This window comes from Equus przewalskii, chromosome 11 (genome assembly GCF_037783145.1).
Source record: "Equus przewalskii isolate Varuska chromosome 11, EquPr2, whole genome shotgun sequence".
NCBI classification, from domain to species: domain Eukaryota; kingdom Metazoa; phylum Chordata; class Mammalia; order Perissodactyla; family Equidae; genus Equus; species Equus przewalskii.
The window spans coordinates 27,047,979-27,064,658 of record NC_091841.1 but is presented as its reverse complement, the minus strand read 5'-3'; the positions used below and the strand labels follow the sequence as shown (position 1 = coordinate 27,064,658).

General features: G+C 43.9%; 1 protein-coding gene across 1 annotated transcript; it reads left to right on the top strand.

Moving 5' to 3' along the window:
• Positions 1 to 227: 227 nt before the first annotated feature.
• Positions 228 to 16,657, top strand: RNASEH2C (ribonuclease H2 subunit C). Its single transcript, XM_070565524.1, has 5 exons — positions 228 to 838; positions 15,269 to 15,642; positions 15,832 to 16,013; positions 16,091 to 16,210; positions 16,525 to 16,657. The coding sequence occupies exons 2-5, from the start codon at positions 15,471 to 15,473 to the stop codon at positions 16,549 to 16,551; spliced, it is 501 nt and encodes a 166-aa protein (XP_070421625.1). The 5' UTR covers positions 228 to 838; positions 15,269 to 15,470; the 3' UTR covers positions 16,552 to 16,657.
• Positions 16,658 to 16,680: the final 23 nt, after the last annotated feature.

The window sequence follows — 16,680 nt, the reverse complement described above, 5'->3', positions numbered from 1 at the left end:
CTTCGGCAGCCCAGGGTTCGCTGGTTCGGATCCCAGGTGCTGACACAGCACCGCTTGGCAAGCCATGCTGTGGTAGGCGTCCCACATGTAAAGTAGAGGAAGATGGGCATGGATGTTAGCTCAGGGCCAGTCTTCCTCAGCAAAAAGAGGAGGATTGGCAGCAGTTAGCTCAGAGCTAATCTTCCTCAAAAAAAAAAAGATTAAATTACAAGACACCCAAGGGAGAACAGACTCAAATAAAAATTTAATAAGGGGCCTTGAAGAAAGAAAGAATATCAATCAAGAGAGTGAAAATGAGATAAAGAAGGAGAAGGGTCAGAAGAAAGTAATAGAACCAAGATACAGAAGGAATCAGATGTGTATTATTGGAGTTCTGACAAAAACCTAAACAATGAACCAGAACTGATATTTAATATTATAATCCGAGAAAACTGTCCATAAATCTGCACTTTGAAAGGGCCCTCTGGGAACCTTGGAAAATTAACCCAGAACAATCCACTTTTAGACATATTCTTGCAAAACTCTTGGGTTTCAAAGATTTTTCTCTTTTTTTAAATCCTCAAGATCTCCAGGCAGAAGGATCAAATAACTTACAAAGGCAAAAGAATTAGGATGGCATCAGGCTTTAAAAAATGAACATACAAAGCAAGACAACAAGGGAGCAGCATTTTGGAAACATTCTACTCTTGAAAGCTCGAACCAAGGATTGTATATTCAAACAAGCTGTCCAAGCGTCAAGGCTACAGGGAAGAGTTGTCTGCCTTTCAACAAGTACCGATGGAATTCTGCACCTGTGTGCCAATCTGAACGAGAATGCACTTCAACCAAGACACGACAGGTATGTATGTAGGATCTGAGGCTAAATCAAGGTGGGCATGAGGGTAAATAACTAAGTAAAAATGTCATATATCGTGATAAAGTAAAAATAATGGAACTCAAAGCATGAGACAAGAAGGGAGAGAAAATGAGGAAAATAGGATAATTTCACTGAAGGCGGTATAGGGGCCTCTCAGGTCCAAATTCACTCTTCATTGCCTGCTCCATAAAAATGGATCTGGGCCCTTTAAATATCTTTCTTTGCTAGCTGGCTCATTGTTGGTTTTGGTTTTTTGTTTGTTTGTTTTTGTAGATGGTGGAGACCAAATTTGGGCTCAGTTGGCCTCTTTTTTTTTTTTTTAAGATTGGCCCTGAGCTATCATCCGTTGTCAATCTTTTTTCTTTTTCTTCTTCTCCTCCCCAGAGCCCCCCAGTACATAGTTGTATATTCTAGTTGTAGGTCCTTCTAGTTCTGTTATGTGGGACGCCACCTCAGCATGGCTTGATGAGCAGTGCTAGGTCTGCTCCCAGGATCGAAGCTGTGAAACCCTGGGCCACCGAAGCAGAGCGTGCGAACTTAAGCGCTTGGCCACAGGGCCTGTCCCTGGCTCATTGTTAAGCTTTGCCGGTAGAGGGCGCAGAGGAGCCATTGCAAAAGGAAGTTTTCCTTCCTCTTTTTTTTCCTTAAAGATTGGCACCTGAGCTAACATCTGTTGCCAATCTTTTTTCTTCTTCTCCCCAAAGCCCCCAGTACATAGTTGTGCATTCTAGTTGTAGGCCTTTCTGGTTGTGCTATGTGGGATGCCACCTCAGCGTGGCCTGATGAGCGGTGCCATGTCTGCGACCAGGATCCGAACCGGCAAAACCTTGGGCCGCCGAAGCGGAGCATGCGAACTTAACCACTTGGCCATGGGGCCAACCCCCTTTCCTGCATCTGATATGCTCACTAGACAATCTCCAGAAGCTTCTCTGGTACCCAAGGCTCCTCCAGCATCAAGCTACTGCAGGGCTCGTGGCCTCTTCAGCACCAAGCTCCTGCCACACATGGCAGCCCACAGTGGCCAGCAGCACCCATCGGTCAGCAGCTTCCCCCAGCACCTGCCGTGGTCAGGGTTGCAGCCGAGTGTCTCCAGTGAGACAACTCCCCATGATCGGCTTTCCCTGGCCCCTAGAGGATGGCTTTCCAGCATGTTCACAGCACTGCAGTGACTTCTCTGCGACCCTGGGAGCCACAGGCATGCTCTGTCCACCAGGTCTGGAGCTCAGACCTGCAGGTGGGACGGGGCGTGCTCTCCCTGGGGTGCTCCGTCTCAGCCCCAGGGATGGGGGCTGCTCCTTACAATCGGTTTTTCCTCTATTCTGTGCAGTTCTTTTGCCTCTTACTGGCCAAGGACTTCAGTCCCCTGTTAATAGTTCTTTACGTTAAACTTCCACTCAGGTTACTGTGTGGTTTCTGCCCTGATTGGACCCTCACTGATACACGAGGCAGCAGCTGGGGGTTAAAGGTACCAGTACAAAGGGATAAGCCAGACAGAGTTTTGAAACTGAGAGTGTTTTTTAAAAGGTATAAGTACACAGGTAAAGACAAGAACAAAATACAAACCTTCCTAAATACCAATTTATTTTGTAAATTAAATATCAAAGAATACACAGCTCATAGAGAAATATAGCAAAATACACATAATTACAAAATATTATGATAGAGAGTTGAGACCAACCATATCAATTGTATTGATAAACATAAATGGGCATAACTCACCTATTTAAAGAAAAAAGTTTTTAATTTGGCTCGAATGGCAAGTCTCAACTCTCTGCTATATACAAGAGAAACACTAAAGGAACCTGATTCAGAGAGGCTAAAGATGAAGGGCCGGACAAAGGGATACCAGGCAAACGGAGACAATGACAGGGCAGAGGCAGTGATCCTGATATCAGACAATGTATAATCCAAGCTGCCAGGCACTAAACATGACAAAGAAGGGCACTTTTAAATGCTAAAAACCAGAATTTACAGCAAAGCTGTAACACTTATGAATATTTATGCACCAAATAGCATAGCAACCGCTTGTAAGATATAAAAACTACAGACGATGCAAGGAAATATAGACAGACATACATGAATCATAGGAGATTTTAATATATTGCTCTCAATATAAGACAGATGAAGAGGACCAGAGATAAGTAAGCAGATAGAAGACACAAACAATGTCTTCAATACAGTCGATCAGGTATCGGCCCCATGGCCGAGTGGTTAAGTTCACGTGCTCTGCTGCGGTGGGCCAGGGTTTCACTGGTTTGGATCCTGGGTGTGGACATGGCACCACTCGTCAGGCCATGCTGAGGTGGCATCCCACAGGCCACAACTAGCAGGACCCACAACTAAAATATACAATTATGTACTGGGGGGACTTGGGGAGAAAAAGCAGAAAAATAACATATAGTCAATCTCAAGGATATTTATTGAACTCTATACAATAGCAATAAACAATCCAAAAAGGAAATTAAGGGAAAAATCCATTTATAATAGCATCAAAAAGAATAAAATACTTTGGAATAAATTTAATCAAGGAAATGCAAGACTTGTACGCTGAAAACTATAAAACGTTTCTGAAAGAAATTAAGATGTAAACGTAGTCATGCCTCACTTAACTACAGGGACACATTCTGAGAAAGATGCATCGTTAGGCAACTTCATCATTGTGAGAACATCCTCGAGTGCATTTACACAAACCTAGATGGTATAACCTTGTAGGGGAGGAACACATTTCCTCTACACACTCTGGGTCCTTCTGGCCAGAAAACAGATTAAATTCACATGAGACAGCATAACAGGAGAAGATTAAACAAAGCTTTACAACATGTATACATGGGAGAGGCTCAGGAAAACTGAGCAACTCCCCAAATGGCAGAAGCTCTCACCTTAAATACCACCCTAAGGTAAAGACAAAGGAGGATGTTGGGGATGGGGGGAGTCAATCATGGGAGGTTACCAAAAAAGGACAGTAAACAAGGGTAAGGTTATTATGCAGATTTGAGTCCTTGCCTTCCTCAGTGATTAAGAGTTTCTAGAGATAAGGTCATCCCTCCTTCTTCCTGGTACAGAGAGGGAGACACCTTTACAGATGGAGATTTCCTTTACAAATGTAAATGTCTCTTAACAAAGGGTAAATCAATTCTACTTTTCAGAGTTTCTTTCCTGTCTGCAGTTTTTAAAAGTATCCAGCCCAAAATAATCCTCATGCCAAAGAGACATATCTTGGGGTGGCCAATTCCAGTCCCCCACAACCTACTACACACCTAGGCTGTATGGTACTAATCTTATGGGACCACCATCGTATATTTGGTCCGTCATTGACTGAAATGTCGTTACGCAGCACATGGCTATAATGGGAAGGCATCCATGTTCATGGATCAAGAAACTTAATATTGTTAAGATGGCAAGACTCCCCAAATTGACCCATAGATTCAATGTAACCCCTATCACAGTCTGAGTCATCTTTTTTGCAGAAATGGAAAAGGTGATCCTAAAATTCATATGGAATTGCAAGGGCAAAAATTAGCTGAAAATGGATCAAAGACCTAAAGTTCTTGCTAAAGCTATAAAACAGAAGGGAAGATAGGGGTAAATTTTCACGACCTTGGATTTGGCAATGGTTTCTTAGATACGACACCAAAAGCAAAAGCAACAAAAGAACAAATAGGTAAACTGGACTTCATCAAAATATTCAGAATTTGTGCCTCAATGGCCACTATCAAGGGAGTGAACAGACAGCCCACAGAATGCAAGACAATATTTACAAATCATATATCTGAGAAGGGTATAGTATCCAAAACATATCAAGAATTCTTACAGTTCAACCTCCAAAAGACAACCCGATCAAAAAATAGGCAAAGAACTAGATTAGCTGTTTCTCCAAGGAAGATATATAAATGGCCAATAAGCACATGAAAAGATGCTCAGCATCCTTAGTCATTAGGGAAATACAAGTCAAATGCAAGACAGAGTGAGGCCACGTGGGAATCAGTGCAAAGACAGCCACCTAGAAGCCAGGAGGAGAGGTCTCACCCAAAACTGACCCTGGCGGCACCTCGATCTTGAACGTGTGCACTCCAGAACGGTGACACAGACAGACTTCTGTCGTTTAATCCACACAGTCTGTAGCATTTGGTTATGGCTCATGGTAGCATCATTCACAAGGACCCCAAAGTGGAAACAACCCAATGTCCATCGAAAGATGAAGAGAGAAACAGAATATGGGGTATCCACACAATGGAATATTATTCAACCATAAAAAGGAATGACCAACTGATCCATGCTACGACATGGATGAACCTTGAAAACGTTCTGCTCAGAGAAAGCAGCAGACACAAAGGGCCACATACTGTATGAGATCATTTTTATGAAATTTCAAGAACAGGCAAATCCATAAAAACAGAAAGTAAATTAGTGGTCGCCAGGGGCTAGAGGAAGTGGGAGATGGAATGTGACTGCAAATGGATACGGCATTTCCCTTTGGGCAATGAAAATATCCTGGAATTAGGTAGTTGTGATGGTTTCACAATCTTGTGAATGTACTAAAATGACTAAACTTTATACTTTAAAAGGGTAAATTTTATGGCACGTAAATTATATATGAGCAACGTTTTTTTTTAACGATGGGGACTTGGTGAATGTACGAAGGCAGGGAATCTGAAGGAGCTCTCCATGGCCAAAGCTGGAACGAGTTAAGCAACAAAATAAATAATGATATTAATGGATTAAAACCTACTGAATTGAATAAATAGGTGAGAGAGAAGGGACAGCTCTGGAATTCCAATTAATAAATGTCTACACTTGCTAACGTAGGAATGATGGAAACAGAACATTCCACTAGGCGGGCGCCACTGCAACTGTGTCAGGCGAGAACCATCGATGAGTGCTAACAGTCGGCAAAAGCATCACACAGAACAGATTGTTGGCATGGTCTCAAAATATCTCCCTACAAGACACTTACTCATTCTAAAATGAAATCCGGTAACTTTACAGGGGGTAACGCTCACAGCCGCCCTCCCCACGCGCTCAGAGCTCACAGCCCAGCCAGCAGCGCGGCGGCGGCCCTGAGACGCGCACAGAGCACTTCTGCCGCAGACTCCCAAGTTTCTCCTGGGAGGAAACACCAGGTAAATCCAGACTAAGAGACATTCTACAAAATACGTGGCCGGCGGTCTTCAAAAGCGTCACAGTCACAGAAGAAATAGAATGACTGGGGAACTGCCGCACACAGCTGAAAACTAGAAGTCGTGACAGCTAGGTGCAATATGGGATCTTAGATGGGATCCTGGACCAGAAAAAGGGCATTGATGGGAACACTGGCAAAATTCTGATATCTTCTACAGATCCGTTAATAGGATTCTATTTATGCTAATTTCCTGGGTTTGATCATTGAACTCTGGCTACATAAGACGTGACCATTAGGGGAAGCTGAGTGAAGGGTATCTGGGAACTCTTTCAAGTTCTCTGCTGGGGCGGGCCTGGTGGCACAGCGGTTAAGTACACACATTCCGCTTCTCGGCGCCCCAGGGTTCATGGGTTCGGATCCCGGGTGTGGACATGGCAGCGCTTGGCACACCATGCTGTGGTAGGCATCCCACGTATAAAGGAGAGGAAGATGGGCACGGATGTTAGCTCAGGGCCAGTCTTCCTCAGCAAAAAGAGGGGGATTGGCAGCAGATGTTAGCTCAGGGCTAATCTCCCTCAAAAAAAAGAAAAGAAAAGAAAAGAAAAGTGAGAAAACAGCACATAATATAGGTCATTGATTCACAGCACTGTTCTTTTTGGGGGGGGTGGAGCTTGATTAACTAATTAATTTTTTAAAATGTCATAAATTTGACGTGTTACAACTTGTAAATTTAAGATGTACAGCATGTTAGTTTGATACATTTCTATATTGTAGTATGATTGCCACTGAAGCAGAATTTGTCACATTACATCACTATATACAGTATCATTGCCTGTGTTAATTACACTGTGCATTAGATCTCTATGGCTTATTTACTGCTCGTTGTAAGTTTTTACCCTTAAACACCATCAATCTTATCCCCCCACCCGTGGTAACCACCATTTTCTTCACATGTTCTGTTTTTTTTTTTTTTTGAGGAAGATTAGCCCTGAGCTAACTGCTGCCAATCCTCCTCTTTTTTGCTGAGGAAGGCTGGCCCTGAGCTAACATCCGTGCCCATCTTCCTCCACTTTATATGTGGGATGCCTACCACAGCATTGCTTGACAAGCGGTGCCATGTCCACACCAGGGATTCAAACCAGCGAACCCCGGGCTGCCGAAGCAGAATGTGCGAACTTAATGGCTGTGCCACTGGGCCGGCCCCTGTTCTATGTTTTCTTAGATTCCATATTTGTCTGTTCAGCATCCACTAATTACAGGACTAAACTAACAGCGAACGTTGTTTTCCTGTCCTGTGTGCTCCGGAGCCTATGCTCTGAGCCACTTCCTCTACCCACCTCTCAAACACCAAGCCACTGCCCTCTGCCCTAAATCAACCCAGGGCCAGGTACCAGACGGCCAGGGACAGTCCCTACGCCACAGTCCACCAGCATTATTCAGACTAGCCAGTCCTGAGCTGCTTACCCTGCCCTGCTTTGCCTTTGCCCCAGAAGCCCGGATAAAGGCTGTGGTCTATGCTGTCCCCTGGCTCCTTTCTGCCTCCTGACCAGCTCTGGTGCTTCCCCATGTGGCCCTGAGAGGCATGTGGCACCTCTTGTTTCTAGGGGAACTGTAAGTAACACTGAACTTTTCTTTCAATGGCATTGACCTCACTGTATCATCACTCGGTCACCTCTATAAATTAAAATCCATGGGTACAATTAGCACAAGACACACCACATCCTATAAGACAGCTGCCTGAAGCTAGCAAGATACTGTCCCCCAGTGGACAGCATAACTGAGTTTTCAACAAGCACGCCACCGTCCTATCTGCCCGCTGTTCTGAGACAGGCTCATGGTGAGACCAGTGATGCCCAGGGTTCTGGTCCCATTGTCTCACTTCTTTTGTAACCAAAAGAGATTCCACACTTGGACACAGTGCTGTGGGGGATACCGCCATGAAAATACTGGTCAAGGCCCCATGGTCAGGGAAGGCAAAGCCATCTCCAGAATAAGCAACTTGTAGTAAGGGATTTCAGCCACCTCCATAATGGGAGGGATCCAGTGTAATCAACCTGAAACTGAGTGTCTGGCTGGTCTCTTGGGATTCATTCTGTTATACCAAATGCCCCTCTACAGGACAAAAGATCCAGTTTCCCCCACCAAATTGTATTAAAAAAAAAAAAACAGAAGGAACCTAAAAATTAAAATGGACTTTAAAAATCTACACCTAGGCATATCATATTCAAACTGCAGAAAACCAAAGATGAAGAAAGAATCTTGAAAGAAGCCAGAGGGGGCATAAGTCTTACTATAGAGGAATGAGGATAAGAATCAGACTTCTCATCAGAAGCCACGCAGGCAAGAAGAGAGCAGAGTGAAATATTTCAAGTGTTGAAGGAAAAAAAATAAAACAGCAACCCAGAATTCTGTATCCAGTGAAATTATCCTTCGAAAGTGAAGGAGACTTTCTCAGACAAACGAAAACTGAGGGTATTTGTCACTAGTACCTGCCTTGCAAGAAATGTTTAAAGTTCTTCAGAGAGAAGGAAAATTATATAGGTCAGAAATTCAGATCTATATAAAGAAAGGAAGACAGAGAAGGAATAATTAAGGTAAAAACAAACCTATTTTATTTTTATTATTCTTAATTGATCTAATAATTATTTATTAAAGGTAATAACAGGGCTGGCCCCATAGCCTACTGGTTAAGTTTGGTGCTCTCCACTTCAGCAGCCCAGGTTTGGTTCCTCTTGGTGGTGGCCATGCTATGATGGCATCCCACATACAAAACAGAGGAAGACTGGCACAGATGTTAGCTCAGGGTGAATCTTCCTCAATCCAAAAAGAAAAAGAGGAAGATTGGCAACAGATGTTAGCTCAGGGTGAATCTTCCTCAGCAAAAAAAAAAAAAAAAAGTAATAATATCAACAATCAAAATATATTGGACAATTATAGCATAGGGATAAGTAAAATGAATGAGAGCAATGTGATAAGGGACAGGAAGCGGAAACTGGGAACACTCTGTTATTAGGTATCTGCCGCTACCATGAAGTGGAGCATTGTTATTTGAAAGTGGACTTAAATTATAAATGTATATGGCAAACTCTAGGGCAACTACTAAAAATGTTTTTTAAAGCATAATTGATATGCTAAGAGAGGAGAGAAAATGAATCATATAAAATGCCAATCAAAGCCAGAGAAGGCAGAAAAAGAGGCAAAAATTTTAAAAAAGAAACAAAAGTGCAATGAAAACAGTTAAACATGGCACATATTAATCCAACTATATCAATAATCATTTTAAATGTAAACATACCAATTAAAAGAGACTGTCATGGGTGTGGATAGAAAAAAAAAAGACCCAAGTCTATGTTGTCTACAAGAAACCCACGTTAAATACAAAGACACAGAAAGATTAATAGTAAAGGATGGAGAAAAATCCACCAGGGTAACACTCATCAAGTGAAAGCTGGAGTAGTTATATTAATTTCAGACAAAGCAGACTTCAGAACAAGGAAGATTATCAGGGATAAAGGGGGCACTGGATAATGATAAAGGGGTTGATTCTCCAAGAGGATATAACAATATTTAATGTATATGCACCCAACAACAGAGCATCAAAACACGTGACGCAAAAGCTTGCTAGAACTGCAAGGAGAAACAGTCAAATCTACTCCAGAGATGGACACTTCACCACCCTTCTATCAGCAACTGACAGAGGCAGCAGGCAGAAGTGCCGCAAGAGTGTAGCTGATCTAAACAGCACCCGGATCAACAGGATTTCATTACAGAATACTTGTATAAATTATAGAATATTCGTAGATTATAGAATATTGCATCCAGCAATACATGTTAGATCAGCAGAATACAGCCTGAAGAACAGCAGAATACATCTTCTTCTCAAGTGCCTATGGAACAGTCACCCAGAGAGACCACATTTTGGGCCATAGAACACACTTTAACAACTGAAAAGAACAGAAATCATACAATGTCTGCTTCTGGACCACAATGGAATTAAATGAGAAATCAAGAACAAAGGTAGAAGCCGGCCCCATGGCCAAGTGGTTAAGTCCGCACGCTCCACTTCGGCAGCCCAGGGTTTCATGGTTTCAGATCCTGGGCGCAGATCTGGCACCACCCACCAGGCCATGCTGAGGCGGCGTCCCACATGCCACAACCAGAAGGACCTACCACTAGAATATACAACTATGTACTGGGGATTCTTTGGGGAGAAGAAGATGAAAAAAAATGATTGGCAACAGATGTTAGCTCAGGTGCCAATCGTTAAAAAGAAAAAAAGAGCAAAGATAGCTGAAAAATTCCCAAATACTTGGAGGTTAAACGACACACTTCTAAATAACACACAGGTCAAAGAAATCCCAAGAGAAAATTTAAAATATCAAACTAGATAAAAATGAAACTATGACATCAAAATCTGTGGGATTCAGTGAAAGCAATACTTAGAGTGAAGTTTATGGCATTGGGTGCATATGTCAGAAAAGAAGACCTAAAATCAATAATCTAAGCTTCCACTTTAGGAAACTAGAGAAAGAAGAAGAATATAACCCCAAATAACGAAAATTAGAGCAGAAATCAATGACATTGAAAACCGGAAATCAAATCACCGAAACCAAAAGCTGGTTCAATGAAAAGATAGTAAAGTTGATAAACCTCTAGCCGAGCTAACTAAGAAAAAAAGAGAAGACACAAATTGCTAATATCAAGAATGAAAGAGGGGTCATTGCTGCTGATCCCAGGGACATTAAAATGATATTAAAGAAATATTATGGGGGCCGGCTCCGTGGCTGAGTGGTTAAGTTCGCGTGCTCCGCTGCGGCGGCCCAGGGTTCGGATCCTGGACGCGGACATAGCACCGCTCATCAGGCCACGTTGAGGCGGCGTCCCACATCCCACAACTAGAAGGACCTGCAACTGAGATATACAACTACGTACCGGGGCGGGGGTGGGGGCGGGGCGGGGCGGGGCGGGGCGGGGCGGGGTGGGGGGGGTTGGGAAATAAAGCAGAAAAAAAAAAGATTGGCAACAGTTGTTAGCCTAGGTGTCAATCTTTAAAAAAAAAAAAAAAGAAATATTATGAACAACTCTGTGCCCACAGTCTGATAATTTAAATGAAATGGACCAATTCCTTGAATGACACAAAGTACCAAAACTTACACAAGGAAAAATAGATAATCTGAATAGACCTGTATCTATTAAAGAGATGGAATAGTTACTAATTATATAGCATATGATCATTAATATTACATATTATTAATATATAGTCTAATAATAAATCTGTGAGGCGATGGCTGTGTCAATGAACTGGACGGGTGGACCCCTCTCACGACGTCTACATGGATCAAATCATCATGATGTCCACTGAATATCTGACAGCTTTGTCAATATGCCTCAGTAAAGCCAAAAGAAATAAAAGTCTCTTTTAAAATGAACAACAAAAAATAATTAATAACCTTGCAAAAAAGAAAGCAGGCCCAGATGGTTCCCCTGGTGGCGGAAAAAAACATCTAAGAAAGAACAACAATTCTCTACATTCTCTTTCAGAAAATAGAAGCAGAGGGAACACTTCGTAACTCATTCCATGTGACCAGCATCACCCTGACACCAAAACCAGCCAAAGACATCACAGAAAAGGAAAACTACAGACCAGTGTCTCTCACGAACATAGGCACAAACATCCTCAACAAAATATTAGGAAGTTGGATTCAATATTCATAAATTTCTGCTAATATTTTAAAAGAGTAAACAATGGAAAGATAAACTAAAATATTTTAAAAGGTTACCTAGAGAGGGCAGGAGAGAAGAGTTGAAGGGGACGGGGGAGAGAGATATATTTCTCTAAAAATATCTTTGTAGGTTTGGCCTTTGGTGGTCTGGTGGTTAAGATTCAGCTGCTCTCATCGCCTCCACTCAGGTTCGTTTCCCGGTCAGGGAACCACACGACGTCAGCTGTCATACTGTGGTGGCTGCGTGTTGCTGTGATGCTGAAAGCTGTGCCACCAGTATTTCAAATACTAGCAGGGTCACCCATGGTGGACAGGTTTCAGCGGAGCTTCCAGACCAAGACAGACTAGGAAAAAGGACCCGACTACCCACTTCCAAAAAATTGGCCATGAAAACCCAGGGAATGGCAGCGGAGCCGCGTCTGATACAGCGCCTGAAGGTGCGAGCGAGGATGGCGCCAAAAGACCAGGCTGGGTTCCCTCTGCTGTACACAGGGTCACTAGGAGTCGGAACCATGAACAGAAGATCTGGAAACATGTAAATAATCACATACTTACAAAGCAAAAGTAAATTTTTTAAAAGCTATCTCAAAATGTTAAAAGCAAAAGGAAACGACTGATCCTAACCATGTATCCAGGTGGTGGCCTAACCACAGGGAGAACGATTTCAAGCGACTTTGAAGAACAGCAATGGGATTGCACATCCCTAGTGGAATATACCTGAAGGTAAAAAAGAACGACAAGAGAAATTCTTAAACTGTGATCATCACATCCTTGGTTGCAGCGTTGTCATTTTTCTTCTGAGATTGTTGTGTATGTAGTATGGAGAAAAAAGATACAAATGTAAGAGCAATGAGGTCAGAAAAAACGCTGTAGTCCTAGAAGTAACAGTATGAACTCATGATGTATTTTCTCTTTAAAAGAGTGAAGTACATACTTCCTGGCTTCGTCCACTGAAAACACCTAGAAACAATAGCCAACTGAGTAGCAATGAGCAAGTCTGATGTCAGGCTGGAGTAGCAAATATCATTTCCTAGCAAAAGGCACCAGAGAGAAACAGAGGATTCCACGTCTGGAGCAGGAACCGCAGTAGATGAGCCAGGGACATCCTGTGGTTCCAGAAAACAAGTCAACCTCTAAGAGACTACTAGGGTCACATCAAAAGACTCGGGAGCTAACTGGAAGAGGCTGCCAGTGGCAAAAGGGGCAATAGTGCCCCATAATATGGGACAATTTGAGCATTAAGAAGAAGAATAAGCACAATTAACTGAAACATATCAAAATGTTAAAAATTCATTATTTAATAATGATACTTTTCTTGAAAGGTTACCACTGGAGCACGCTCAGGAAACAACTTATTTTAAAAACTGGGACATAAAAGGAAACTTCAAGCAATTATTTTGCCTTTCTCATACTCACTATACCAATGGGCAACCAAACAGTTAATGAGGGGGCGTCTTCCTTCCAGACGTAGCCCAGCTGGTAAATGAGGACAAAACGGTGGACTTAACGACATCAGTTTTATCACCCCTGATGAATTAAAGGATCCAGACCCCGATCACCTATGGCTGCTAACCTCACAAAAAGGACAGACAGGAGGTATTACGTCCCTCCTGATGGAAAGACACACCGCTCCCCTTGAAGAAGTCTTGCCCCCCGCCCCCCACCACCAAAAGAATCTGATGAAGCTTCCAGATCTAATTACTAGTTCACAGGAAGTGTAGGGCAGATGAACACACTATAGGAATGCAATCACTAAAATCTAGGCTACGAGAAACTTACACAATCAAATATATAAAAATAAAATCCCACATCTACTCCTGAGTTAAAAACCCCTTCGAAGTACAGTTTTAAGGAGAGACAAGTAACAAATTGAAAGGCAGCTTCCTGATTATCGGGGAAACAGCAAAAGCATCCTCATGAACGTTTCAGAAAGCAGGAAAGGACGTCCGTGGATACTAGGAAGACTTGAGATTGTTCTGAAAGTGCTAGAAAACAAAACAAATTACACAATGTAATGAAGAGGCAAAATTATCATTATTCGGAAGTGAGATGACTAATTCTGGGAGGACCAAGAAAATGAAATGAAAACTATTAGGAATAACAAAAGAATTCAGCAGATATCTGGTTAAAAAATTAGTATGTAAGAATCAACAGCTTTCCCAAAAACTATGGCCTGTTTGTGGGCAGGCCAATCCAGCCCGCTGCCTGTTTTTGCAAATAAAGTTTTATTGGAACACAGGCATGTTTATTCACTTACATATTGTCTGTGGTTTGTTTTTTTTCACCCCAAAGCCCTAGTACCTAGTTGTATATCCTAGTTGTAGATCATTCTAGTTCTTCTACGTGGACACTGCCACAGCATGGCCTGATGAGCGGTGTGCAGGTCCGCACTCAGGATCCCCAGGCGCTGAAGCAGAGGGCGCAAACTTAACCGCTCGGCCACGGCCCACCCCTCCATGGTTGTTTTCACGATACAACGACAAAGTTGAGGAATTGTGACAGAGACTATATGTGAGCTTTGCGAACCTCTGCTATAAATAAAAATCGGAAAATAAAATGAAAGAAAAGATCTAATTTGTAATTGAAACAAATATAAGCCATCAGGAATAAACTTTAAAATATAAAAATAAACTTTAACTATTATAAATGAAGAAAACCTCACAAGTGTACAGAGAGACATAAAAGGAGACATGAATAAACAGTACTACGTATTTTATTCTTGATAGAAAACTAAAGCAAGACTCTCTAAACTGTCAATACCCTCCAGGCAAGGAGCACCGAACACATCTATGGCTGAACAAACGGGTGTATTACTCTTGCGCTGTGGGGCATCTCAGTAAGCGGGTGTTAGGAAGGATTTATAGGATTTGGGCTTGTGTTAGGTGATTTGGGGAGGTTTAAGGAAGTGTGGCTTTTCCGGGAGGCTGTCAGGAAGTGGGAGTATTTCTATGATGGGATATGTTAAATCCTAACTAGACGGAGGCTAAAGCTGTAATTCATAAAGAAGCCAGAGTCATATTATCCAAGATAGAGGGATGTTTCCTCTTTCCTGTGGTTTGGACAATGTTCGTGTCTTTGTCAGTGTTCACGTCATTTCAGGGGACCTTGTTTTTGTCCCGATCCCTCATGTCACAGAAGGATTTCGTCTGAAGTCAATAATCTTTGAAATTGTTCATGTTCAACAGAGCACCAAGGCCAGCTCCTGGATGTTGGGGATGTTTTTCTCTTTCTCAAATCTAAATTAAGTGCAAATTTAATCTTAATCACCAGTTTTGTATGTTTTATGAGAGAACTTGACAACACATATGTTAGGTACCTGAACAAATAAACAATAGGGAAGAGTTAAACCAAAAAAGAGAGCATTGAGAAAACTAAGAGATATCAAACGAAACGGTTGATAAGTTTGACTACGAAAAATAAGTGTCTTGCGTGATAAAAATCACCTATACACGGGTTTGGAAGACAAATCACAAACTCAGATAAAATATCCTCAACAATTTGAGAAAGAACTAACTCCCTACAAATCTATATAAAAAGTATACTCGGAATCGTTTTAAATTTTTTTTACAGGAAGAATGCGCATCTGAAAATTTTTCAAGGAAAAAAACTGGGGACTTGAACACAGAGAGGCGGGGCTTGCAAAGGATCTTCAGGGACGGACTACGCTTCCCCGGAGGCTCTGCGCTGACTGCCCCTGACCTCCCGACAAGCTCCGCGCGCTTTCCGCGCCAGCTTTGGCCTTAGCTAGTGAGCGATCAAACCGCGGCGGAGGATGGAGAGCAGCGACGAGGTAGCCGTCCACAAACACCGCATCCACTTACGCACCGCCACGCTCCGCGACGCCGCCCCCGTCACGCTGCACCTTCTGCCCTGCGAGGTCCCGGTTAACCAGCCCGCCCCCGTGGGGCGCTTCTTCACCCCGGCCATCCGCCAGGGTCTCGGTGGTGAGCGCTCGTGGCCGGACTACGGCTCCCGGCAGTCCCCGCGCCGGCACCGCGCTCTTCTTGGCGAGGACCGGCGCGAGGGCTCCTGGGGATCGTAGTCCACCGGAGGTGGCGGGGAGGCCGCCACCGGGCTTGCCCCGCAAGGCCTGTATCAGGCCCTCAGTGAGGCCCTCCGCCTGCCTCCTCCAGGACTCGAAGTGTCGTTTCGCGGCCGCAAACTACGGGGCGAGGAAGTGTCGGTGCCACCCGGCCTCGTGGGATACGTGATGGTGATGGAAGAGAAGCATGACTTCTCGGAGGGTTCGGAGAATAACGAAGAGCAAGGGGAGCAAGAGCTGGTGGAATCCCCGGAGGCGCTGGAGCGGGACTTCGTGAGCAAAGGGGGACAGGGTTGGAAGGGGGTGCGGGCGAGCGCGCGGCCCCGTGCTGAGCCGAGTCCCTTCCCCAGGACTGCTTTATCGGAGCCACTGCCAGTTTCAGCCGCTTCACCCTGTGGGGCCTGGAGACCATCCCTGGCCCAGATGCCAAAGTGCGCGGGGCCCTAACCTGGCCCAGCCTGGCCGCAGCGGTGAGTACACGGATGGGTCCTCTTCCTGCCAAGCCCCATCCATTCCCCCTCTCTGACTTCAAGGTTATTTCCCGGGTTGTCTAGAACCTTGCTCCTGAGCGGATATGGGGCTTTGGGGCTGGGCAGCACAGGGGGCAGATGGAGTCCCGTCTGCTGGAGCCTCAGACTGGGTAAGGGCAGGGTAGCTTCCCCACCACTCTTCTCTGGCCTGTCTAGAAGGGGCTATCCTCCTGACCAGTTGGGGCCCTCCCCGAGTACGCGGGCCACTCAGCCACTCTCTCAGAATCCAACAGCAGAGGTGACTCCTGTTGCAGATTCACGCACAGGTGCCTGAAGACTGAGAACCAGAGCTTGAAATTGAAAGCCGCTGACCCCTTCACCCCAATAAACCAGCTCTTCACTTTGAACCCACTGATCCCATCACTTCAATAAACACTCTTCACGGCACCTGTGAGTTTTCGGGCACAGTG

Coding starts and splice junctions, on each gene's coding strand:
- RNASEH2C (XM_070565524.1), top strand. CDS start 15,471: ATGGAGAGCAGCGACGAGGTAGCCGTCCACAAACACCGCATCCACTTA. Junction 15,643..15,831: donor CATCCGCCAGGGTCTCGGTG/GTGAGCGCTCGT, acceptor TGCCTCCTCCAG/GACTCGAAGTGTCGTTTCGC. Junction 16,014..16,090: donor AGGCGCTGGAGCGGGACTTC/GTGAGCAAAGGG, acceptor TCCCTTCCCCAG/GACTGCTTTATCGGAGCCAC.